The sequence below is a fragment of the Tachypleus tridentatus genome, chromosome 5 (genome assembly GCF_004210375.1).
Source record: "Tachypleus tridentatus isolate NWPU-2018 chromosome 5, ASM421037v1, whole genome shotgun sequence".
Taxonomy (NCBI): domain Eukaryota; kingdom Metazoa; phylum Arthropoda; class Merostomata; order Xiphosura; family Limulidae; genus Tachypleus; species Tachypleus tridentatus.
The window spans coordinates 48083-74317 of NC_134829.1; the positions used below are offsets into that span (position 1 = coordinate 48083).

At 29.8% G+C, this 26235-nt stretch overlaps 1 protein-coding gene across 4 annotated transcripts; it reads right to left on the reverse strand.

The window, feature by feature from the left end:
• Nucleotides 1-3177: 3177 nt before the first annotated feature.
• LOC143250210 (signal peptide peptidase-like 2B) lies at nucleotides 3178-22640 on the reverse strand. 4 transcript variants are annotated; one of them, XM_076500689.1, is made up of 6 exons: nucleotides 22506-22640; nucleotides 20245-20358; nucleotides 10545-10708; nucleotides 4964-5045; nucleotides 3581-3655; nucleotides 3178-3410 (listed from the first exon to the last, which is right to left on the reverse strand). In XM_076500689.1, exons 4-6 carry the CDS (start codon nucleotides 4994-4996, stop codon nucleotides 3300-3302), a joined length of 219 nt encoding a protein of 72 aa, XP_076356804.1. In that variant the 5' UTR covers nucleotides 4997-5045; nucleotides 10545-10708; nucleotides 20245-20358; nucleotides 22506-22640; the 3' UTR covers nucleotides 3178-3299. The 4 variants fall into 4 exon arrangements, with proteins under 4 accessions (XP_076356804.1, XP_076356806.1, XP_076356805.1 ...); XM_076500691.1 differs by lacking the exon at nucleotides 10545-10708 and having other exon boundaries at nucleotides 3178-3391; XM_076500690.1 differs by lacking the exon at nucleotides 10545-10708 and having other exon boundaries at nucleotides 3178-3394.
• Nucleotides 22641-26235: the final 3595 nt, after the last annotated feature.

Genomic DNA, 26235 nt, shown 5'->3' on the forward strand with positions numbered 1-26235 from the left:
CACACATAATTCGTTTGAGTATCTTACTGTCACACATAATTCGTTGGAGTATCTTATTGTCACACATAATTCGTTGGAGTATCTTATTGTCACACATAATTCGTTCGAGTATCTTAATGTCACACATAGTTCGTTCGAGTGTCTTATTGTCACACATAGTTCGTTCCAGTATCTTATTGTCACACATAATTCGTTCAAGTATCTTATTGTCACACATAATTCGTTCAAGTATCTTATTGTCACACATAATTCGTTTGAGTATCTTATTGTCACACATAATTCGTTCGAGTATCTTATCGTCACACATAATTCGTTTCAGTATCTTAATGTCACATATAATTCGTTTGAGTATCTTTTCATCACATATAATTCGTTCGAGTATCTTATCATCACATATAATTCGTTTGAGTATCTTGTGCACATATTTTAGTCCATATCACCTCTTAAAAACATTGTTTCTATATTACACATATTTGTTTTTAAACATTCTTAGTTACAAATTACTTTCAGATAACTGTTCTGTTCCCTAGTGAACAAAAAGAAAAACATTAATGTTGCTCAATATGATTCTTAACATTTCCACAGTTGATGACAAACATTATTTAAAACATGCACATCACTAGAGATGGTGGATGAAATGTTTTCATCAGGATTAAATACAGTTTGATAACGAGAAACAAATAGTCACTTACTTGAATTATATATTAAAATATCAATACACGCTTCTAAAAAAGCAAGACACCTGCTATAAACTGTTCAAGATGTAGTTTTATTTCTAGAAACTTTTATATACATGACAGTGTTTGTTTATTGCAAAGCTACTAACAGTTTCTGCCCACATATCTAATTTCAAACTGCCAACCATAGGGAAGGCAATCAGCCAGCAGCATCTACCAACAGGGGTATTGTCACATTATAATAACCTCACAGCTAAAACGGTGAGCACCTGGTTCTTACCCTGAGATTTGTAGATTGTGCTCTGACATTCAAATGATATCAGTACTTATTTATAATAAGAATAAAAAGTTTGCATCAATATTTAAAGGCCTATGCCAAGTATTTAAAAATAGCTTAATATACTATTTTATTTTGTAGGCTAACTATCTAAATGTACCTTAATTTCATGTTATAAGATACTTATATGAAGGTATCCCTAATCTACAGTTTCATGCTGTAAGTTAATTATCTAAAGATATATTTAGATTTTATTGTAGTATCCTAATTAATTTACAGTTTCCTGTTGAGGTTAATTATTTAAGGGTATCTTAATTTATATCTAAAAATCTAATGATTAATTTTTCAATTAATAATTATAAGGTGCTAGACCAAAATGAGCTCATGATAGGAATTATGTAACCTGAAGAGAACACTGTTGGCAATCAAACATATCAAGAAGGGTCTTGGTAAGGTCATGAGTCAAAGGCCATGTCATGACATTTAATGAGTTGAATTCAAAATTTAATTGAATGACTATTTTATAAATTTACATTTATAAAGTTGGTATTAATTTCTTAATTTAAAAGTATACATTAAAAAAACACATCTAATCATTGATTTTTGTGTGTCACATTGTAAGCTGAATGCAGCACTAGTTTAAAATTAGATATTTGTGTTTTAAAAATATAACACCTATATTTTTGTACAAATTAGGAACTCAAGTTACCAATGTTAACAAAGTAAGAGTGTAAACTAATTACCTATATTTTTCTAGTTGCTAAGATATTGCTCACATATCGACTCAAACGTGGCAGCTCCACTCACATCTATGCATTTTCAGAAATGCTCCCTTACGTACACTTATTTTTGACTATGACATGTGAATGATGGTTTTCTCAGCCACTTTCAAGTATCACTTCCTCATTTCCTTTTTTCAAAACAAGACCTCAAGGAAGTAAGTTAGGTCTTTAGTCTGCTCAAAATTTCATATTATTTTAGTTACCAAGCTCGATAAATTACAGTGGAATTCTATGGTATCAATATAATTATTTATGATTTTTTTGGTTATTTCAAATGTATATATGAAACCTAAAAAACTTTGTTTCATATCCTCCATTTTACAAAATACTATTACTATGGTCACATTTTATAAAATACTATTACTAGTCCACTAAAGCATAGCCAAAACAGGTTGCCTTTATATTACTGGGTATGATAATATGAGCACACGTGTTACATCATTATAACTTCTGTGATGTTAGCCTGGAATGGTTGGAATGTCAATATAATAAATATATATATTTATTAAGGTTATGACATTTAAACTAAACATTTGTGTTTTTGAGTGATAACACGTAATAATTCTAGAAAAAAAAAAAAGCAAAACCTTTATTTTCTACTTTTTTTGGTGGTTACTAGATTGGTTAAATCTATTGACAATGTATAGAGATTAAATAGTGAAAATAACAGATAAATTATAAAGTTTTTTTTAGAAAATATTTGATAATTATCTGTAGGTTTATAAAGAGTTCACACATGACGTTTGAAAATTTTCTGATGCATAAAAGTATTTTTAATCTTAATATGAAAATTACTCTGCACGCTGGATATATTTTTAAAAAGTTATTTTGCTAGATTTCTACCAATTTACTGACACCAATTTTCCATGTGCTTTCGAGGCAGCCTTTGCCTAGTGTATTGTATCACTTTAGTTTTAAATGTAAATGATAAGAAAGCTGATACCAATATTATATAATTGCCAAACATTCTTTTGTAATAACTTACAATCACTCATCGTTAAACAACAGACAGTAGTTTGTAAGCCTAACATTGTCGCAGCTGTTTTTAAACTCAACAGCATTATGATATGTGCACTCAGATTCTCATGTTGTCAGTTCATGTGCAAATGATTAGTACCCTGATATCTTGTAGGTATGGGCATGAAAAAAATACATAAAAATTAAAAAAAAAATTGCTAAAGTGACATGCAACAAAAATCATATATTTAGAGATAATTTACTTTATATATTATCTAATTTTCTTTGTGACGTTTCAGCAAACTATCTTTTTCAAGCCAGGAAAAAAACCTGTTGGTTAATGACAAAATATATCAGTGTGCTGATTGAGACAGAAAAAACAAAAAAAAGAATAAAAATATTCATAAAAAACAACATAAGAGTTAAACAATATAAATACATTTAATAATATAAAGGAGAGAAAAATTTATAGAATTATAAAAAGCTTAACCATTTATTGACACCAAAAGATCTTATATAATTAATTTAAAAAGTTATTTATTGTTCAACTGATTCTTTGATTGGTGTTCGAGATGACATGTCACAGGGTAGTCATTCTAAGATACTCTATGAAATGTTAAGGTACAGGCTTATCTTGATCCTTGGCTGAAATACTGAGTAGGTGTTCTTGTGGGTGTCCCCTGAGCATGAGCTGGCTTCTGCTAGGGAAATACACCCCTAGATTTAATATAATACTATATTATAGTGGGACACACTACACAGTAAAAGGTGTAATAGCAAGGGGATAATTTGGATATTAAACAAATACATTATAAAACATTGTTAACAAAATCACATAACCTAGCATGAAAATCAGTAACAATTATAAACTAAATAAATTTACTTACCACGGTTAAAAAGGGCGTAACAAACACGAAGAAGATATCATACAAGAAAAGCAGTATGAGAAGAAGTGTACATATCTGTAAAAATATTTCATATTATGAAACATGAGTTAATAATCCCAGTAAACTACAACTAGAAATGTTACAATATAGTTGAATATCTATTTTCGTGGTTAGTTGTTCTATTACATTCAGTAGATATCGCGTATTTTATAAGTTACACTTATAATCACTGTATCAGTGAATGATATTGTGTCAGAAACCATTATCAGTTGTATTTGGTTATTTGCAAAAATCAACATTACATGTAATAAGAAAACAAAATTACCTCATTTCTGAATACTCTGACTTGTTAACTACAAAAATAAGTAACGTTAATACTACATATTCTTCACAACCATAAGTTAAGTAACATTAATACTACATATTCTTCACAACCATAAGTTAAGTAACGTTAATACTACATATTCTTCACGACCATAAGTTAAGTAACATTAATACTACATATTCTTCACAACCATAAGTTAAGTAACATTAATACTACATATTCTTCACAACCATAAGTTAAGTAACGTTAATACTACATATTCTTCACGACCATAAGTTAAGTAACATTAATACTACATATTCTTCACAACCATAAGTTAAGTAACATTAATACTACATATTCTTCACAACCATAAGTTAAGTAACATTAATACTACATATTCTTTACAACCATAAGTTAAGTAACATTAATACTACATATTCTTCACAACCATAAGTTAAGTAACATTAATACTACATATTCTTCACAACCATAAGTTAAGTAACATTAATACTACATATTCTTCACAACCATAAGTTAAGTAACGTTAATACTACATATTCTTCACAACCATAAGTTAAGTAACATTAATACTACATATTCTTCACAACCATAAGTTAAGTAACATTAATACTACATATTCTTCACAACCATAAGTAACATTAATACTACATATTCTTCACAACCATAAGTAACATTAATACTACATATTCCTCACAACCATAAAACATGCACAAAATGCAGCCTCAACTCACAGATTGGTACAGTAAAATTAAACATGGTTTACAGACTGGTACATAGCAGAGTAGAATTATACCATTTAGTCTTCCATTATATGACTTGCTATTAAAATATTCATTCTAAAATTTAGTTTTTAATCTCAAATATTTTGCATTAAAAATATAAAATATCAAATCAACATAAGTACAACAACAGCATCACCCAAGTTATTGTGAAATGTGAAAAAAACTAGATACTGTGTCAGTAAAATTACAGTTATATATCCTGATTCTGAGCTTGGTAGAATTCTCTCAACATTTAAATAAATAATGTATTGTCAACTTAAAGTTAATACAAACCTTTAAGTTGGGAAGTCTCACAGACTTTAACATATTTATGTTGAATGCAGTCCCCAAAATGTCTTGAAGAATCCAAGAATAGCTAAATGAGTTACATACATAGTTTTAAGGAACAAAACACAATACTATATTATAATACATACAAAGTTAAATATTTAGTTTCATTAGTTTGTATCTCTGGTTAATAAGTTACATAACACAATTCATATTATAAAGCTTGCCAATATTACTACCACAAAAGTAGCAAACAAAATGTAAAAACTTGTATTTACTTTGGTTTGAAGTGAGAAGTCATTCTTATCATTGTTATGTGCCATTTTATTTATGAATTAGCATAACGTAAATTTTGTGCATCACCCAAAAACCTCAGGCTTTAATAAAAAATTCAATTTTTTTTTGTGTGTGACTTTTCTGGATGTTATTTAATCTGTAATATCAATACTGAAACCTACAGTAAAATAACAACCATATTTACTTTTATTCTGGAAAAACAAACTAACTAAATAAATGTTATTGCACTTTTATGCTGAGTCAGATAGTAAAGCTCCACTGTACAAATCTCGAGTTTCATTCAGGACGAACTCAGTAACCACGTTTTATTAATAGTTTCTTTTACTATCACTTTTTTCATATTTCATGCTTTTAAAATGTTTTTTTGATGTTTCAAAGATGCTCTAATTCTGTATACAGCTGGATTCCAATCACTTATGATACCTTCTGAAGAAGTCAATACATTCAAGATGAGCAGAAATAAAATAAAAAGGTATAAGATATATTACATACTATTAAAAACTTATACGAGTTTAATTTCAATACTAAATTTACAATATTCCAAAACTAATGTACTTTTGATGAACAATGAACAAAGTCTTGAATTTTAAATAAAGGGCACTCATTTCAAGAAACCAAGATCTTCAGCTACAATAATATAGTGAAAAGAAACTGCCCACAGGTCAGTAGGAACATTAGACATGTAAAAAGAAAAACATTATGTCCTATAGTCAACCATTGATTTTGGAAGTCCCCTACTGTGATAACAGTAAGTCTACAAATTTAGAATGCTAAAATCAGGGGTTCAAAGCACATAGCTCAATGTGGTTTTGCTATAAGAAAACACACATACAGTCATTTTGGAAACAGAAACTATAGGGTACATGTACAGCTGCGGTATATTCAACATCAGTCCTCAATTGTAGCCTAGCAAGACTTGGAACATGAGAGCCAGTTATACACACTATAAAAAAAGTAAGCATATAAAATAGAGATAAAGAAAGGAAACCATTTAAAACACAAAGTCAACTGGAGATTCTGATAGCATTATTTTTCCACCAAAGAAACACAGGCCAGAAGGATGAAATTTTAGAAGGTATACAGGTCAAGAGTTGTATTGACCAACAGTCAAATACCACAAGCACCTCCCACTAAAGCTTCTTAACAATCCAAAACAAAGTTTGTTAAAAACCCTAAAAACTAAAAAGATGGACAACAAACCAAACTTGATATGAACTGCAGATATCCAAAGGTTAAGTACATTACTGTATTTGCATACAAAGGAAATAGAATATTTTAGAGATATACAATAAACCTAAAATACATTATGTAGAGCAACTCCAAAAGTAATGAAATAAAACAATGTGATGGAGAAGAGCTAAAAGGAAAGTAACCATAAGTTAATATGCTATAAAACTATTAGCCTGATAAATCAGGAGTTATTCCAACCTGAAGAAAAGAGTGCAGAAAGAATATTAAATTTAAATAAAATACAACAAATTCTTATAAAAATTGTCTGATCAATAATTTGGTGTCTTCAAAAATATATATAAAAGAATCAGCAAAGTTGTGGATGGAAGAAAACAAAGTATGAACAAGATGGGTCTTCTCATGGTCATAAGTCAAAAACAATGAGATTTCGTTTGCAGATTCACATTCAAAATTTCACTGAACTCCTATTTTATAAATGTATGTCAATAACTCTGGTATCAAATTATAGATTATAATTCATATTTTAGTATTATACATTAGTTAAGGTCTTAATTTACAAGTAAACATTAAAATAAAAATCCTAAATATTGATTTTTGTGTGTCATATGGCATGTTGAATGCAGCATTAGTTCTAATTCGATGTTTGTGATGTCCAAATACAAAGTCTATAGTTTCTGACAAATTAGATAATCAAATTAATGACACTGAAGAGTTAGACTATATGATAAAAAACTTGTCTTTTTCTTTTACATCCACTAATAGAAACCCAATGGATATAACCTCCTTGCTATTATCAACTTCAACAGTACATAACTCTTACTATACATACAAAGCCACTCCTTCCCCTGCTATTTCGTACTATCTCTATTAAATAGTGTGTAACCCTGTATTTCAAAGAAATTTTTGTCATCAAAATTGTCTACACTTGACCATGTTTCAGTTATTCCATTATATTATTCCATCAAAATTGTCTACACTTGACCATGTTTCAGTTATTCCATTATATTATTCCATCAAAACTGTCTACACTTGACCATGTTTCAGTTATTCCATTATATTATTCCATCAAAATTGTCTACACTTGACCATGTTTCAGTTATTCCATTATATTATTCCATCAAAACTGTCTACACTTGACCATGTTTCAGTTATTCCATTATATTATTCCATCAAAATTGTCTACACTTGACCATGTTTCAGTTATTCCATTATATTATTCCATCAAAATTGTCTACACTTGACCATGTTTCAGTTATTCCATTATATTATTCCATCAAAATTGTCTACACTTGACCATGTTTCAGTTATTCCATTATATTATTCCATCAAAACTGTCTACACTTGACCATGTTTCAGTTATTCCATTATATTATTCCATCAAAATTGTCTACACTTGACCATGTTTCAGTTATTCCATTATATTATTCCATCAAAACTGTCTACACTTGACCATGTTTCAGTTATTCCATTATATTATTCCATCAAAATTGTCTACACTTGACCATGTTTCAGTTATTCCATTATATTATTCCATCAAAATTGTCTACACTTGACCATGTTTCAGTTATTCCATTATATTATTCCATCAAAATTGTCTACACTTGACCATGTTTCAGTTATTCCATTATATTATTCCATCAAAATTGTCTACACTTGACCATGTTTCAGTTATTCCATTATATTATTCCATCAAAATTGTCTACACTTGACCATGTTTCAGTTATTCCATTATATTATTCCATCAAAATTGTCTACACTTGACCATGTTTCAGTTATTCCATTATATTATTCCATCAAAATTGTCTACACTTGACCATGTTTCAGTTATTCCATTATATTATTCCATCAAAATTGTCTACACTTGACCATGTTTCAGTTATTCCATTATATTATTCCATCAAAATTGTCTACACTTGACCATGTTTCAGTTATTCCATTATATTATTCCATCAAAATTGTCTACACTTGACCATGTTTCAGTTATTCCATTATATTATTCCATCAAAATTGTCTACACTTGACCATGTTTCAGTTATTCCATTATATTATTCCATCAAAATTGTCTACACTTGACCATGTTTCAGTTATTCCATTATATTATTCCATCAAAATTGTCTACACTTGACCATGTTTCAGTTATTCCATTATATTATTCCATCAAAATTGTCTACACTTGACCATGTTTCAGTTATTCCATTATATTATTCCATCAAAATTGTCTACACTTGACCATGTTTCAGTTATTCCATTATATTATTCCATCAAAATTGTCTACACTTGACCATGTTTCAGTTATTCCATTATATTATTCCATCAAAATTGTCTACACTTGACCATGTTTCAGTTATTCCATTATATTATTCCATCAAAATTGTCTACACTTGACCATGTTTCAGTTATTCCATTATATTATTCCATCAAAATTGTCTACACTTGACCATGTTTCAGTTATTCCATTATATTATTCCATCAAAATTGTCTACACTTGACCATGTTTCAGTTATTCCATTATATTATTCCATCAAAATTGTCTACACTTGACCATGTTTCAGTTATTCCATTATATTATTCCATCAAAATTGTCTACACTTGACCATGTTTCAGTTATTCCATTATATTATTCCATCAAAATTGTCTACACTTGACCATGTTTCAGTTATTCCATTATATTATTCCATCAAAATTGTCTACACTTGACCATGTTTCAGTTATTCCATTATATTATTCCATCAAAATTGTCTACACTTGACCATGTTTCAGTTATTCCATTATATTATTCCATCAAAATTGTCTACACTTGACCATGTTTCAGTTATTCCATTATATTATTCCATCAAAATTGTCTACACTTGACCATGTTTCAGTTATTCCATTATATTATTCCATCAAAATTGTCTACACTTGACCATGTTTCAGTTATTCCATTATATTATTCCATCAAAATTGTCTACACTTGACCATGTTTCAGTTATTCCATTATATTATTCCATCAAAATTGTCTACACTTGACCATGTTTCAGTTATTCCATTATATTATTCCATCAAAATTGTCTACACTTGACCATGTTTCAGTTATTCCATTATATTATTCCATCAAAACTGTCTACACTTGACCATGTTTCAGTTATTCCATTATATTATTCCATCAAAATTGTCTACACTTGACCATGTTTCAGTTATTCCATTATATTATTCCATCAAAATTGTCTACACTTGACCATGTTTCAGTTATTCCATTATATTATTCCATCAAAATTGTCTACACTTGACCATGTTTCAGTTATTCCATTATATTATTCCATCAAAATTGTCTACACTTGACCATGTTTCAGTTATTCCATTATATTATTCCATCAAAATTGTCTACACTTGACCATGTTTCAGTTATTCCATTATATTATTCCATCAAAACTGTCTACACTTGACCATGTTTCAGTTATTCCATTATATTATTCCATCAAAATTGTCTACACTTGACCATGTTTCAGTTATTCCATTATATTATTCCATCAAAACTGTCTACACTTGACCATGTTTCAGTTATTCCATTATATTATTCCATCAAAATTGTCTACACTTGACCATGTTTCAGTTATTCCATTATATTATTCCATCAAAACTCTCCATTCCTACCAGTGCTCTATCCAAAGTCATGGGTTTTGCATTTTATATTTCTAACATTAAAATTAAGCCTATCCTGATAACTACTTTATACTCATTTCCTATACTAAACTCTGCCTATTATTGTTTCTTTATTTAGTTTATCTTGGCCCTCACCACTGTCTAGTCCTTGTTTAAAATTCTCTTACAGCTGAGTTAATAGCTTTAACAAATAAACCAGCTTCTGTATTATTTGTATGTAAACCATCCATTTGAGAAAGCTCCCTTCTTCCAATGAACAGATCCCACAAGTTCAACCAGCCAATATGCTCATTTTTATATACTAATCTAAGCCTAGCATTTATCCCTTGTGACCGACTTATAACTCTACTTTCACCATTAATTCTGGATGGTATCCCTGTCAAAACTATGTTATGACCTTTTCCTTTAAATGCCTTTATCAATTCCTTGTACTTATAAATTAGCTCCTGTGACCTACCTTCATTAGCTGCATCTCTGATAACCCCCTTTATTATACCTCCTGCTCTGTCAGTTATATCCTCCACCTCTGCCCTTAGGTAGCATAATATAATTCTTTTCTCCCTGTTTACTCCATATCTTTTTCTGACCCATTTGTTTTCCTTCCCTCCAATAGTTCCTTCTCTGAAGAAGATAAAGGCTAAGTTATTTAGTTCAACAGATTAGACTCATTACAATTAAATACACTACTTTTAACCCTAACAGCACTCTAACTTCTTGAAAGTTGTTTTGGGTGATGTATTCTTTATGTGTAAATGTTTAAGCTCCTCTTCAACTCCAGGTGCCACTTCCCACTTTATTTATCACTTCTACTATAATTATGATAGCTTCCAACTTCTCCAACCTACAAATCTTCATTACTAACTTTCTTAAAAATACATGCCAGTCTTAATAAAAACCCATTCATTGCACCAATTACATCTAACAAACACTTTATTCCTACACTAGTCTTAGCTAATGTATCTTTACTTATAACCTGGAAATAAACAGTATCCTAACATTTAAGAACCAATTATATTAGATTTTTTTATCACTACTTTGTCTTTGCACTAAAGTAATTATGTTTATCTTTAATTATATATAACTTTATTAAAAGGGACTAGTCTTTACTTTGATGTATGTGTAATGACAATAATATAATGATTTAGTTTGATTTATATCATAACCTACCTGTAAGCTGAATTTGAACTAAGAGATTTAAGTTCAAGTAAATAAATTAATTTTTAAACCTCAAGGATATGACAGTCTTTAGATTGTACTTACTTAATAAAACAATGTTTTACCATATTTTACTAATAATTTGGTTTATAGCTAAGTGCAAAGTACCATTAGTCCTACTAAGCCTAATTTAATGTTTTAGTACATCTTGCACCACTAAACTTCAAATCTTTGACTGCCTTTGTTTATTTACCAATCTTATTAAGTGTAGTTACTTTTTGCTATTTAATTAAAATTAGTGTGTGATAATATTAAATAATTAAGATATCTATAAAAAATTAATTTTTCAATGACTTCACTGCTTTTTCTTGCACCTTCTGTACATCTGTGAAAGTCGATGTTACATTCAAAATTTAAACCTTTACTCTTACTTAAATTAACGGTATATGTCCTGACTGAAAGTTTTATGTTATGTAAGTTTTAAGACTTTTATTTCAGTCCTTTAAAAACTATTTAAAACTTCAAATGGATTTTCACATGCCAAACAAACAAGCTATAAAAATTGTCCACTTTGTATCTTCCACAATACAAAAAGCAGTGTGTAAACAGATGCTTACATGACTTAACTCATACATTTCCAAAATATCTGAATAAATGCAATTGAAACAAGAAACAAGTCTCTTCAACTTCTGACACATGCTCAACTTTAACAGGTTTGTTTGAACTTTGTAGCCTACATGTAGATGTTATATGAACATATGTATAGTCATTAGAAAGAGCTCATTTTACATTATAATCTAACAACAGCTGATCTGAAATTGGCATACAGCTGTCATAACAGAGTACATGTAACTTACTGTAGAGTTTTTGGCTGCATTACTGACTATAATACTTATGGCTGTTTCTTAACTAAATATATTATAGTTGTAAATAGTGCAAGTTATATTCAGATCGGACTACTATATTATGTATGTTATGTTTTAAAATGGACAACTGAAAGGTTCAAAGTTCTTTAACTATACTTCATCCTTTGCTTTAGCTCCCAAGACTTATGATATTACAGGGTGCATGAATATTAGGTTGATTGGTTAGGTATATCTCTCAAAGATGCCTCTAGTGCCACTGACTTGTGTCATGATGAATAATAAAGGTCAAGAGAGGAAGATAAAAATATTATAAATTAACTATTTGTAAAAAGAACTAAAATTATAAATTTAATAATATTAATTTTAATTATTTCATTGCATTGTACATTGATAATAATAGTTAGGGTTAGCAGTAAGACAGAGAAACTGAAAAATATAAACATTTACCTTAACAATTTTTTTTGACATTCATTTAGGAGATTCTAGAAATGAAACATAAAATCTATAAGATGAAGAAAAGTACTTTTATACTTAATAGGTAAATCACCTTACATCTGAACTACCATGCATATACTGTTATTACATGTATCTACACAACTTGCACTGCAGAGAAACCTTCAACTTATCACTTCAAGCACTTAGAAACACCTGGATAGAGAATATGATATAACTGCAAGCAGAAAGAGCTACAAACATTTTTTCAGTCCAAATAATTAAGATCTATATAGTAATGAAAGTTTATGCATCAAAAGATTGAAATAAAAATTAATACTAACCATTCTTTGAATTAACTTTTTTTGCAAACATATGTTACAAATAATTTCAAATTTATTTTTATGTGTAATAAATAATGTCATTCAATGTAAATTTATGAAGTAGTGATTGGTCATGTTTTGGTGGGTTGTTTTCATTGTATGGTTAAACACAAAAACTTTGTAATAGTGATGAAACTGTCCTTTAACACAAACAAAATATTTATAATGAAAACAGCAATATTATAACACAAAAAACTGGTTTCTCAGAGAGTGACCAGAAACTTACTATTTTACAACATTTTTTGGGCATAAGCTTCAATATTTCATCTGTAATGTATTGGGAAGGGATTTAGATTTACAGTACATTGTTTTAGAATGAGCTAATGAATGATTTAGATATACAGTACATTGTTTTTGAATGAGCTAATGAATGATTTAGATTTATAGTACATTGTTTTAGAATGAGCTAATGAATTATTTAGATATACAGTACATTGTTTTTGAATGAGATAATGAATGATTTAGATATACAGTACATTGTTTCTGAATGAACTAATGAATGATTTAGATATACAGTACATTGTTTTTGAATGAGCTAATGAATGATTTAGATTTACAGTACATTGTCTTTGAATGAGCTAATGAATGATTTAGATATACAGTACATTGCTTTTGAATGAGCTAATGAATTATTTAGATATACAGTACATTGTTTTTGAATGAGATAATGAATGATTTAGATATACAGTACATTGTTTTTGAATGAGCTAATGAATGATTTAGATATACAGTACATTGTTTTTGAATGAGCTAATGAAGGATTTAGATTTACAGTACATTGTTTCTGAATGAGCTAATGAATTATTTAGATATACAGTACATTGTTTTTGAGTGAGCTAATGAATGATTTAGATATACAGTACATTGTTTCTTAATGAGCTAATGAATGATTTAGATATACAGTACATTGTTTCTGAATGAGCTAATGAATTATTTAGATATACAGTACATTGTTTTTGAATGAGCTAATGAATGATTTAGATATACAGTACATTGTTTTTGAATGAGCTAATGATTGATTTAGATATACAGTACATTGTTTTTGAATGAGCTAATGAAGGATTTAGATTTACAGTACATTGTTTCTGAATGAGCTAATGAATTATTTAGATATACAGTACATTGTTTTTGAGTGAGCTAATGAATGATTTAGATATACAGTACATTGTTTCTGAATGAGCTAATGAATGATTTAGATATACAGTACATTGTTTTTGAATGAGCTAATGAATGATTTAGATATATAGTACATTGTTTCTGAATGAGCTAATGAATGATTTAGATATACAGTACATTGTTTTTGAATGAGCTAATGAATGATTTAGATTTACAGTACATTGTTTTTGAACGAGCTAATGAATGATTTAGATATACAGTACATTGTTTTGGAATGAGCTAATGAATGATTTAGATATACAGTACATTGTTTTTGAGTGAGCTAATGAATGATTTAGATATACAGTACATTGTTTTTGAATGAGCTAATGAATGATTTAGATTTACAGTACATTGTTTTTGAATGAGCTAATGAATGATTTAGATTTACAGTACATTGTTTTTGAATGAGCTAATGAATGATTTAGATATACAGTACATTGTTTGTGAATGAGCTAATGAATGATTTAGATATACAGTACATTGTTTGTGAATGAGCTAATGAATGATTTAGATATACAGTACATTGTTTTTTAATGAGCTAATGAATGTCACTAAAGTCTAAATGTTATACATTCTTTCTTTAATTATTTTATTTTTAAAAATAAATTGTAAGAAAATCTACTCTGGGTTCATTGAGAAAGAGGTACAATATTTGTTGTTTACAGAAACTGAGATAAAGTTTATCTTAAAATACAAAAGAATAAGTTACATTTTGAGTTTTTGACAGAATGTGAAACACTGATATTAACACCCAAATTCCTGAAATTTATGGTACATGTAATAAGTTAAAACTGTTATACAGTATGAAAAAATAGTGGTTTTTCAGTAATGGACCTTAATACAAAACTTGACTGAATAAACACTTAGAAAAGACTATTTTTTTTCATTCTCCAACTCAATAACTAATTCAATTGTACAATAAAAGAAACTTCAGGAGTCATGGAGAAGATATTACAATATTGAAATGTTTTCTAAAATACAGAAAGATCAGCTCATAATTTAACATTTTTTTTATCTCATCTATTATAAACCAAATTGATTTGTATAGGTTTTTTACATTAAGTTTTGACACGTTTTAAAACAAATTTGAGAGATATACCTATATATATGATCAGAATACAAGTTTTGATAGCTTCTTAACAGATATTTTAGGTTTGATTTTGACAACTTACTGTCAATATTAACCCTTGTGATGATGAAAACCCACTTGAAGTAAAAATGTATTTTCAAGACAGCTGGTATGGGTATTACAACATTAATTAAAATAAAGTACAGAACAATGTTACGACCTTCTTAGGTCATCTTCAAGGTTAACAAAGGTTAATCTTTGTTAATCTGAAGATGACTTTAATTAAAATAAAGTTCTAATACCCATACCAACTGTTTTGAGAATACATTCATTTTAACCCTTTTGCAATGAGTCAAGGGTCAAAGACCATGTCATCACATTTGTTCACTTGCATTCAAACTTTTATTGTACTACTATTTTGTGAATTCATAATTGTCAATAACTTTGGAATAAAATTGTAGATTATAATTCAAACTTTAATACTATATATGAGTTACTTTATTAATTTAAAAGCAAACATTAAAAGGCTTTAGTGAGCCATGTGGTATGTTGAATGCAGCACTGTTTAAAGTTAGTTGTTTGTGATATTGGTGTCAAAATATAGTCTTTAGTTTCATACAAATTTGGAACTCAAATTACCAATACTTAAAAGCTAGAATGTAAAGTAAAAACTTGACGCACTTCATGTACAAAATTTTAAAAGGCTTAGCAACCTATATCCAGCAACAACTGAGTTCAAAGGTCATAGTTAGAAAAAATAACTGCTTTACTTCTTTACTTAAAAAAAAGTTTAATAATTTATTTCTAAATAGTAATAATCTATAAACATATATAATGTATAATAATTGAAATGTGACTGTATATTACAAAATACTAGTCCATTAAAACACAGCCAAGACAGGGAAGATTAAAAGTCAGTCTTACATTACTGGATATGTGACCTGAGTGTACGTAAACCTCCTCAATGCAAGTTATGTAATGTTAACTAGGCATGACTGGAAGGTTAAAATAATAAAAAATAATATGAGATTTAGGCTACTTAGACCAAACATTTATGTTTCTGTGTTTGAATGTGTAGTCATTTTAGCATGAAAAAATATATAATTTATATTTATTTGCTAATTTTTTATGATACTTATAACGCTGCTCAAATGACAGACCCCGTATAGTTAGGGTATAGAAAATAACAAAATATAAGACGTAACTGAAAACAAATGTTTGAAATGTAATTAGGAGGTTTTAGAGATTATGTAAATAATATTTGAAATTTTTGAAATGAATAATAGCTTTTTTTTTAAATGATAAAATGAAATCACCTTGCACTCAGACGAGTAATGAAACAGCCTCAATATTTTCACAAACAAATCTTTAGTAAAATTATTTCATTAAAAATCTGATTTTTTGTGCAGAAAAAATTGTAATTTTTACTAAAATTCTACAAAATTTTATGAACATTTTGTATCAAAGGTTATAATGTAACTAGTTAATGTGTACAGGAACTTGTGTATATTATACCAAGCCTGTTGCAGTAGGGTTAGGAAAGTTTCAATGTATCTGACATGGAAATTAATGAAGAAAAAACAAAAATTAAAAATAAATCAATCATTGAAAAAAGTATTAATATAATTAACTACAAGAACCAATTCCTAAAATTTACTCAGCAGTTGAGAAAATGAGGAAAATTATCTAAAGTAATTAAAACATTTGTAGAATGGCTTTCACAGGAAAATATTAATAAACCTATTGTTTCAAAACAGTGAACATCAGAAGATTGTTTTAACTCTTTCAATTTAGGCTTAGCTCCAAAGACTGACCATGTGAACATTTCACTTGCATATTGTTTTGATACTATGACTTTAATATAATGTGTATTTTCACAAAATGTGGCAAACCTTTTGTAAACATTACAAGTTGTTTGTACACGAAATATCAATTTTATAATAAAGCATTTTTGCTAACAATCTGTCCATGAACATATCAAATCATTTTAACTACTCTAAGAGCAAAATGATTCTAAACTAATATTAAAAATATTCTTTGCCTCAAAAATCTCAAACTTAATTTGCATAATTGCTTAAACTTCCTATGTAAATATAAAACTTTGTACTATAAACAGTGTATTTTATTCTTGCTGGTGGCCTGGTATCCAGAAAAACTGGATAGAAATGGAAAATAAAGAAAACTGAGTCAGATGGATTTGGATATAGATGAGGACAGGGTGAGAACTAATATGATTCCACAGTCAGAGCTAAGTGAGCTGGTATTAATATTACAAATAAAGTAATGCATAGCTTCTACGTGATTCAAGACAAGAGAAATGGCATAGAACTCAACAGTGAAAACAGAAACTAGAGGGAACCTTGTGAGCAACCACCGAATCACAACCAATCATGATAGAGCCCACATTAGTATAAACAGGAATAGAAGAATGATTTGAAAGTTGTTTGGCAGATATAAGATAATTCTAATTGGAGTATCTACCTTACTCAAGTGACTCAAAGAAAGGACAGACCCAATTAAGCCAGCTGTGCCTGGACATGAAGATCAAATGGAAGAATGGCACACCATTTAATTGGAAAGAGTACAGCCCTATAAGGAAGGAAGACAATCACATGTGGGATGCTGCAGTAAAAAACTGAAGTTATGAAGCATACTGCAAAGAAAGTTACAAGTGGCAGAGGTGAAGAAAAGGTTGATAGGACTTCATGTACAAACTCTGGACTGAAGAAGTGCAGAAAGCCCCTGTGCAGAGCCGAAGCCCAAGAATGTGAACTGGATCCAATATCTTCAAGGCATAACCACAGACCAGAGATCTATTGTCTAGTTTGGATCAACTAAGGGTACAATATATTTTGAGCATAGAACATCAATCCACTCCTCTAGAAGTGGAAGAGAGGACACACAGTATGTTCAGTGCCTTTATACACTTAACATGTAGCTGCTTTATGTTGGAATGAAGGCAAACTCATGGTCAAAGACAAGCCCCAAGAACTATGCCTCAGGGACCATAGAAAGAACATCACCACCAAGGTGGGGTTCGCAATTGGGGTAGAAAACCCCATTGGCAGCAGAAATGTATACAAACAGTTTTTGAGAAAGAAAAAGTAAAAACCATTTGCTGTGGTTCACTTAAAAAAATGACTGAGGGCAGTCTGAAACTGCTGCTCAATAAGCATCCCATTTGACGACTAATATGTAGAAGTTGTCAACATAGACCATGTTTCCAACGGTAGGAGGAAGTTGGGCAATAATAGTATTAATCTTTACACTGAAAAGTATGACACTCAAGTCACAGTCCCAAGGGAATTCAAGTTCCTGTGGAAAAGAACATGAAAGCATTGAGCTCACACACACTAGGAATCACTGGTCTATTAAAAAGTTTTGAATAAAGAGGGTAAATGGCCACACAACCCATATGAGTGAAGATCTTGCAAAATGCTATACCTCCACTTAGTATCTTAAGCCTTCTCAAGGTCAAAGAATATGGAAATAAAATGTTTTCACTTGAAAAAGGCTTCTCTGATCAATGTTTCAAGTCAAATTAAGTGGTCCACAGTGGAGCACTGTCATCAGAATCCACTCTGGGTGGACAACAGGAGATCGTTTGAATTGAGGAACCAAACAAGACGAGCATTACCCATCTTCTAAGACCTCAGAGACAGCTCACAAAGCAATTGGACAATAGTTAGAAATCTTGGGATCCTTCCCAGGTTTAGAAAAAGGGAGGACAATAGCATGGCATTAAGCATCAGGAAAAACATTCTCCTGCCAGATCCAGTTAAAAACAGAACAGCAAGAAAAACAGCAGAGATGGTACAGCATCTCATAACAAATATCATCAAGTCCAATTGGTGTACTGCCAGACCAATGAAAAGCAACCTGGATTTATGCCAGTATAAAGGGAAATTACAGTCATAGAGATGATTAGTCTTCATCTAAACAGGCAGAGTGATTGCCTGAAACTTGATGACAAAAAGGTATTAAATGAAACAGAAGTGCTAGATGCATGAGAAAAGCTTTTGCCAAGAGTATCGGTGATACTCTGGGCATCAGCAACTGACTGGCCATCTGAGAGTAAGATGGAAAGGGGGCAGAATTATACTGCCTACTGGCCTTCTGATTCTTGTCCCATATGACTTTGGAAGTTATGGTAGAAGAAATGCTAGTTGTGAAATTAATCCAAGATTCCTTCTGGCTTTGATGACTTACCTGTTGAGCGTGGACACAGGCCTGATGAAAAGCAATGCAGTTTGAAAGTGTGGAATACTGCAAAAGGTATCCCAGACCTGATTTTTAGCCTTATGTGCCATTTGACAGGCAGGATTTCACCACAGATAAGGATACTATGAAAAATATGGCAATGTTTTATGAAAAGACTGAGCAGCCACCTGGACAATACAGTTAGTCACTGCTACCACACAGTCATACTGATGGTATATAGATGGCAGCATAATCACATTCTGAGAGCTAGTAGTTGTCCTGGTCCAACTTCTACCAAGGCATGTGGGTCTGGTGGCATCAACCATGGCCAGTATCCCTTAAAATGATAGGAATATTATCACTGCCAATCCTCCAAGAAAAGTATAGCAGGACTCACAAATAAAGAGGGAAGAGAAACCTATCCCCTTATTGTCAATTCCTTTGAATTGACAGATTAGACTGAATGAAACAGTAAGAAAATGAGAAATGAGACTGAAAAAAATCCACTTGAGATAAGTTACAAAACCCTGAAGAATGCAGCAAAGATACCCCCTAGATTGCTCCAAGATCACTAATATCAAAATATGATATCAGAAGAAAAAGACAGATTTAAATACAATATATCTTATATAATAAAAAACTCTGTAAAACATGTGTTGAAGAATTACTGGCCTTGTTTTAAAGACAAACACAATTATAATGATCTGAAAAAAGGATTGTTAAAAAAATAAAACAATTACAAATTGTGATAGATGAATTAAAACTGAAACACTTTAAAAAAATTAAACTTTGTGTAAGACTGATTGGAAAAGGCCCAAGCAACTACCCCAATTTCAAACAAGTTTTACTTCTTGATAACATCACTTGATAATCATGAAAACCTTTATTGCTTACCTTTCATTCCTAATAATTACCCAAAAAACTGCAAGTGCAGCAGCAAACAAAAATACCACCACTTGATACACTTGTAAGGCTCCTTTGAAACACAGAATGTTAACTGGTGGAAGCCTACAACAATAAAATAAAACAATAGAAATCTTTGTAAAGATGTCTTAAGATGTGGAAAAGAAATCTGACACTAGTTAAATATGAAACATACTCGAATTACATAGACGTTTATAAGATGATGTCTTAACAGAAAGGTAACAAACGAAACGTTTTTTTAATGAAATGATCATTTCATCATACGGTTGTAATTACAGGTGTCAGGGTTAAAATAACATTAACAAAATCATTGTATAAAATGAATGGCTGGTTTAAACAAAATAAAGAAATAACAATGTAACAAGATATAGAGTTTTTGTGCTCATGTTCATTTCAACAGTGGATCTTTTAAACCAAATTTCATGGCTTTATTTAACTTGTTTTTTTAAAGTTCCCTATGCATTTAGTTTTCAAAGGAACAGGAGATTATTTTAATAATCTCACATAATAATATGTTGCACACTTCTTAATACCAATAGAAATCTGTTTGTAAATAATGAAAAAAACAGCAAATTTAAAACTGCTCAAAAAGAAAAAGGTAGTAAAACAAGGAAAAAATATTTATACTTAAAACTATCATTGTGTTACAAACATGACTCTGACAAACCAAATACTTAAAGCACAGACGGATGAAAAATTTACAGTATCCACCCTAAGACTGATTATCCAAACATTTCAGAAACTCTTTACAAAACACTAAGAATCTTGCTAAAGGAGGTATATAAAACAGAACTAACATACTTAAATCATCTGTAAAGGATAAGTCATTACTATAGGGTAATGTGTGTGTTTTTCTTTATAGCAAAGCCACATCAGGCTATCTGCTGATTCCACCAAAAGGAACTGCAGGGTAATTCTGTGTTCTTCAAAGGAATTTAAACAACAGCAAACTGAAATTTTGTTTAACCATATTAGAACATTTAATAAAGTTCAAATATTATTACCTTTTTGGTTTGAATCAAAACATTGTGAGCAGTAACAGAAATGTTCACACATAAAACATTAATAAAATGTATTATTGTTTAGACAGAGTATTCATGACGAAACTTTGTAGAATATACAGCAACTGCACAACTCCACAAGAGGTAGTTGCCATCCATTTTACAAAGTTTCATCATTAATAAAATGTTTTATTTCTATTTTAAAACCAGCAAGAATTAACATTACTTAATTAACAAAAAGCAATTAAGGCTTCAAACAAATGAATGAATAAATAAAATTTATTTTCTATAACTGAAGGAAAAACCACAGAGACAGGAAAATGACTATGACATTTACAAGCATCGATAAAGACTTGTCAAAGGTCAGCTTCCTAGTTCATTAATTCATCTTTTACAACAAATAATCCAGAATTTACATTAAACAGTAAGAGTTGAACACAGATATTAATAGTTATTTTATAACCATACTATGCAGAAAAATAGTTAAAAGAATTAATATTGTCTCTATACAAAAACTTAGTATTAGATCTTTAAAACAATACAACAGTAATGCTCCACAGTTCATCTCTTTGAAATAAATCTAGGTCTTCTCTCTTATTGTGTGAAACTTTTGATAAAAGTCATTTATTGTTTGCAAAACAATTGAACTATAGAATTTTTTTTTTTTCATGTGCTAACTAAGACAATATACACTGAAAAATTGTTTGTAGATACAATCACAAAGAGTTCCTGTTGAAATTAAAGAAACCAGAAAGAGAAAGCCCAAAAATCTTAGAATGTAATCAAAATAGAACAAGAAAACTGTGAAGAAGAAGAAATAATAACAAGGTGTTTCTTAACTACATTCATTTTCTTAGATTGTTCTCTGGCTAACAGACTGATCAGAACTTATTCAAGTCACAAGAAAAAGAGTAACAAAACACATTGTTTCTTCTGCAAAGTGAACTGTGTTCTACATGTCATAAATGTTTTCTTACAGTGCCAATCAAGATAAAAATCTCCCGAAGAAAAGATTTGGAAAGATATTTTATGAATACCAAAACATTTCAGTGGATGTTTCAAGGCAGGAGATTTAATGAGAAATAATAACAGATTTTCTTTTTCCAATGTTACTACCAAAATGTGGCAATGTTTAAGAATTAACTCACAATTTTAGGGTTAGGTAGATCTCTCTGTAGAAACTATAAGGTAAGATTAAAAAAAGAATTATAAGGAAACATTTTTTCTCACCTGCATGTTCCTATTGAAAGTCTTTTTACACAAGGTTCGAGACAACTGTACAAAGATATCGTAGATGCAAGAACAAACAAACTGATGATAAAGTAAACTGTAAATAAAAATCATATTTTGTCTACGTCACAGAATATCTTAGCTATGGAAATTGAGATAAGAAGAAAAGTTCTGAATAACATTTGATATCCTAGAAACCTAAATATTAGTGCATGCCATACAAATAGTACAACCAACAGAATATTTCAGTTAACGATATGTTTACTTTTGGGGCGGTTATTCATAATAAGTAGCAAAGATCTAAAAAATATTCACATATTTTTATAACTAATTTCTTTACATCCATTATATACTTTTTACAGTTAATATACTAAACAAAAATTGAACAGTATTTTCTTATAATCAAATATATAAATAGGTTTAAAATAGGTTACACTAAAAAATACAATTGAAAAAAAAAGTTTCAACACATGAATAGACTGAAATTCTCAGTGAGAAATGTTGTAGAAATCATTGGTTTGTTTTCTTCACCTTTATCTTTCTTGTTAATTTTACTGTTTGTCTGTTACCAAATTCTACTTTTAACTAATATTATCTATATTTTCATTTACATTTTTATTTAATATTTCTACTTCCATAAACTTTTAGTACCAGTGATAATCTACTTTTAGAATATCAAAACTTGAAACTATGCATTTCTACATCAATCACAACATTTTTCTATAATAAAAACACTCCCATTTACAATCATAAAATGAGAGATCGATTCATTTTGACATAATTTTCTCTCTCCCCTAAGTTACGATAAAATGATTTACCAATAACATACATAAGAAGGATATTAGACAGAATCTAGTGAGTGAAAACTGGAAACTAAAAGTATTTAGAACAATGAAGAACAAGAAAACAAACTAATACTGTGTTTTAAATGTATTGAAAAAAAATGATCACATACATATATAAATTGAAATGAGTACAATGATACAATAACTGCACAACCAATAATGTGCTGAAAAACAGGAACCAGCCTTACAACGTCTCAGTGTTTCAGGGCTTTCACACCACCATCTTCAAGAGTGATAATTGAAATTTCATGAAGTCTGGATTTGGCAAGAAATTTAGGCTTCCAAAGGATTCTTCAGAGACTTTGGAGTCCAGACTTGCGGATAAGAACTTAATTTCTCCAGGCATATCATTTTACTGGTACAGAAATCATGATAAAATGTTTATACCATACTTTTCAAAATAAGGTTAACTGGTATGATTTCAAAAATATTGCTGGGAGATGCAGTCTATGAACCAAATTAGTGGTGACTGTTCACTTCGAAAAGAAGTCCAAAAGGTGTTTTCCTTCCCAATGGTAACATTTATGCATCAGTTCCTACTGTTAATTTGGTTCAACTTATGGAAATGTACAAAAATCTTGAACCTCATCTCAATAAGGTCAAATACAAAGAACATGGTTGGCTACTTTGTTGAGACATAAAATTCCTTTGTATATTTGTTGGGTCAACAATCCATTTATACAAAGTTTCCATGTTTTTTTGTATGAATAGGATAGCAAAATGTGAAATTAGCAATTATTAGAGAAGCAGATTCATCATGATATAAGGATTGAAAAACACTGAACATGAAAGTCTGGTTGACACAAAGAAAGTCCTTCTCCCTCCAAATAAAACTGGGCTTGATGAAGCAGTTGTAAAGACCTTAGACAAAGATAGTGACTGTTTCTAGTACCTGTGTTGGGAATTACCAACTCTTCCAGAAGCAAAACTTAAAGAAGGGATTTTTAGTCGGGTCTCAGATTAGGAAAACTGATTTTGGATGAACAGTTCAAAAGAAAGAAAATGAGAAAAGTTGAAAAAGAAACTTGGATTGTTTTTAAAGATGTTATTGAGAAATTTGCAGGAAATGAAAGGAAACCAAATTATGAAAATATTATCAATAACATGTTTGATAGATTCAAAGAGATGAGTTGTAACACGAATAACATGCTTGATAGATACAAAGAGCTTGGTTGTAACAAATAACATGCTTGATAGATTCAAAGAGCTTAGTTGTAACAAATAACATGCTTGATAGATTCAAAGAGCTTAGTTGTAACAAATAACATGCTTGATAAATTCAAAGAGCTGAGTTGTTACAGGAATAACATGCTTGATAAATTTAAATGGGATGTAACATGAATAACATGCTTGATAAATTCAAAGAGCTGGGTTGTAACATGAATAACATGCTTGAGAGATTCAAAGAGCTGGGATGTAACATGAATAACATGCTTGAGAGATTCAAAGAGCTGGGATGTAACACAAATAACATGCTTGATAGATTCAAAGAGATTGGGTTGTAACACGAATAACATGCTTGATAGATTCAAAGAGCTGGGATGTAACACAAATAACATCCTTGATAGATTCAAAGAGCAGAGTTGTAACACAAATAACAAGCTTGATAAATTCAAAGAGCTGTGTTGTAACAGATCTTGAAAGTTCATTTCTTAAATTTACATACTGACCACTTCACTGAAATTCTCAGTGCCCTCAGTGAAGAACAAGGGGAAAGATTTCATCAAGATATCAGGGGAATGAAGAGGAGATATCAGGGAAGGTGGAACATCAGCATGATGGCTGATTACTGACAGTCATTGAACTGAGATGTTCTAGACAGAACACATAAAAAGAAAACCACAACACTTAGTTTTGAGACTAAAAAGTATTGATTTCACAAAAGAAATCAGGATACATAAGGATACATGTTTGTTTAAGATCAATGTTCTTCCCTTTTCTTCAGTTTGTTTGTACTTTTGTTCACAAACAATAAAAAAATATTCATTGATGTAAATCAAATGATAATTTACAAAATAAGAAAAATTTTCTTCTTCCCAATTTGTAAAATTATTTTTGAAATCTCTATAGTTGAATTATGGAAACATCTGTAACTGAAACAAAACAAAACCCTGTGCTTTTAATTATCACAATATTTAAATAATACTGGATGTGTTTATCTAAATGACATTTTATCACTTTGTAAAATGAAAATAGAAATAAAATTCTCTTTCTTTTATGAAATATAATAAAGTTGTTCAGTGTGATAACAGAAGTATTCTTCCAAACCGTATTCTACGGTCACTGTCATTAAAACTTAGGACAATGTGGACAGACAGACTAAAGTGAAAGGCTACTTGGCATAAATTCACATCACAACTACATCAGTTAGAAACTTGCTTCTTGTTAAAATTACGTTTTGTCACTCTTTTAGTAAGATGCAAATGAAATAATTACAAACTATTTTAACTGAATAATGTAAGGAGAATGTTATAATAAAAATAATATATTCTCAACAATACCATTTTTCTGGTATATTTGTATTCTTTTGATTCATGTTATTATGCTTTAACCACAGGTTGCTACACAATTCTGATTCCAAAAAATCTTATGAGCCAGGATTCAAGTTTGATCCAGTGCAAATCAAGAGGGATTATCTCTACATTACCCCAAGAAAATATGTAACCAGATTTGAATTTTCTACAAGTTCTGCATGCATTATTTTAACACACACACAATGCTAATTTATGCAATTTAATAATTACATGGGTCTACCAAGTAACATTTTATCAACAAAGATAATGTATTTGTTTTTTTCTTGGGCCTACTAAGTAACATTTATTAACAAAGATAACACTATGTAACAATATTTTTACTTTTTCTTGTTCCTGGACAGAAAGTGTTAT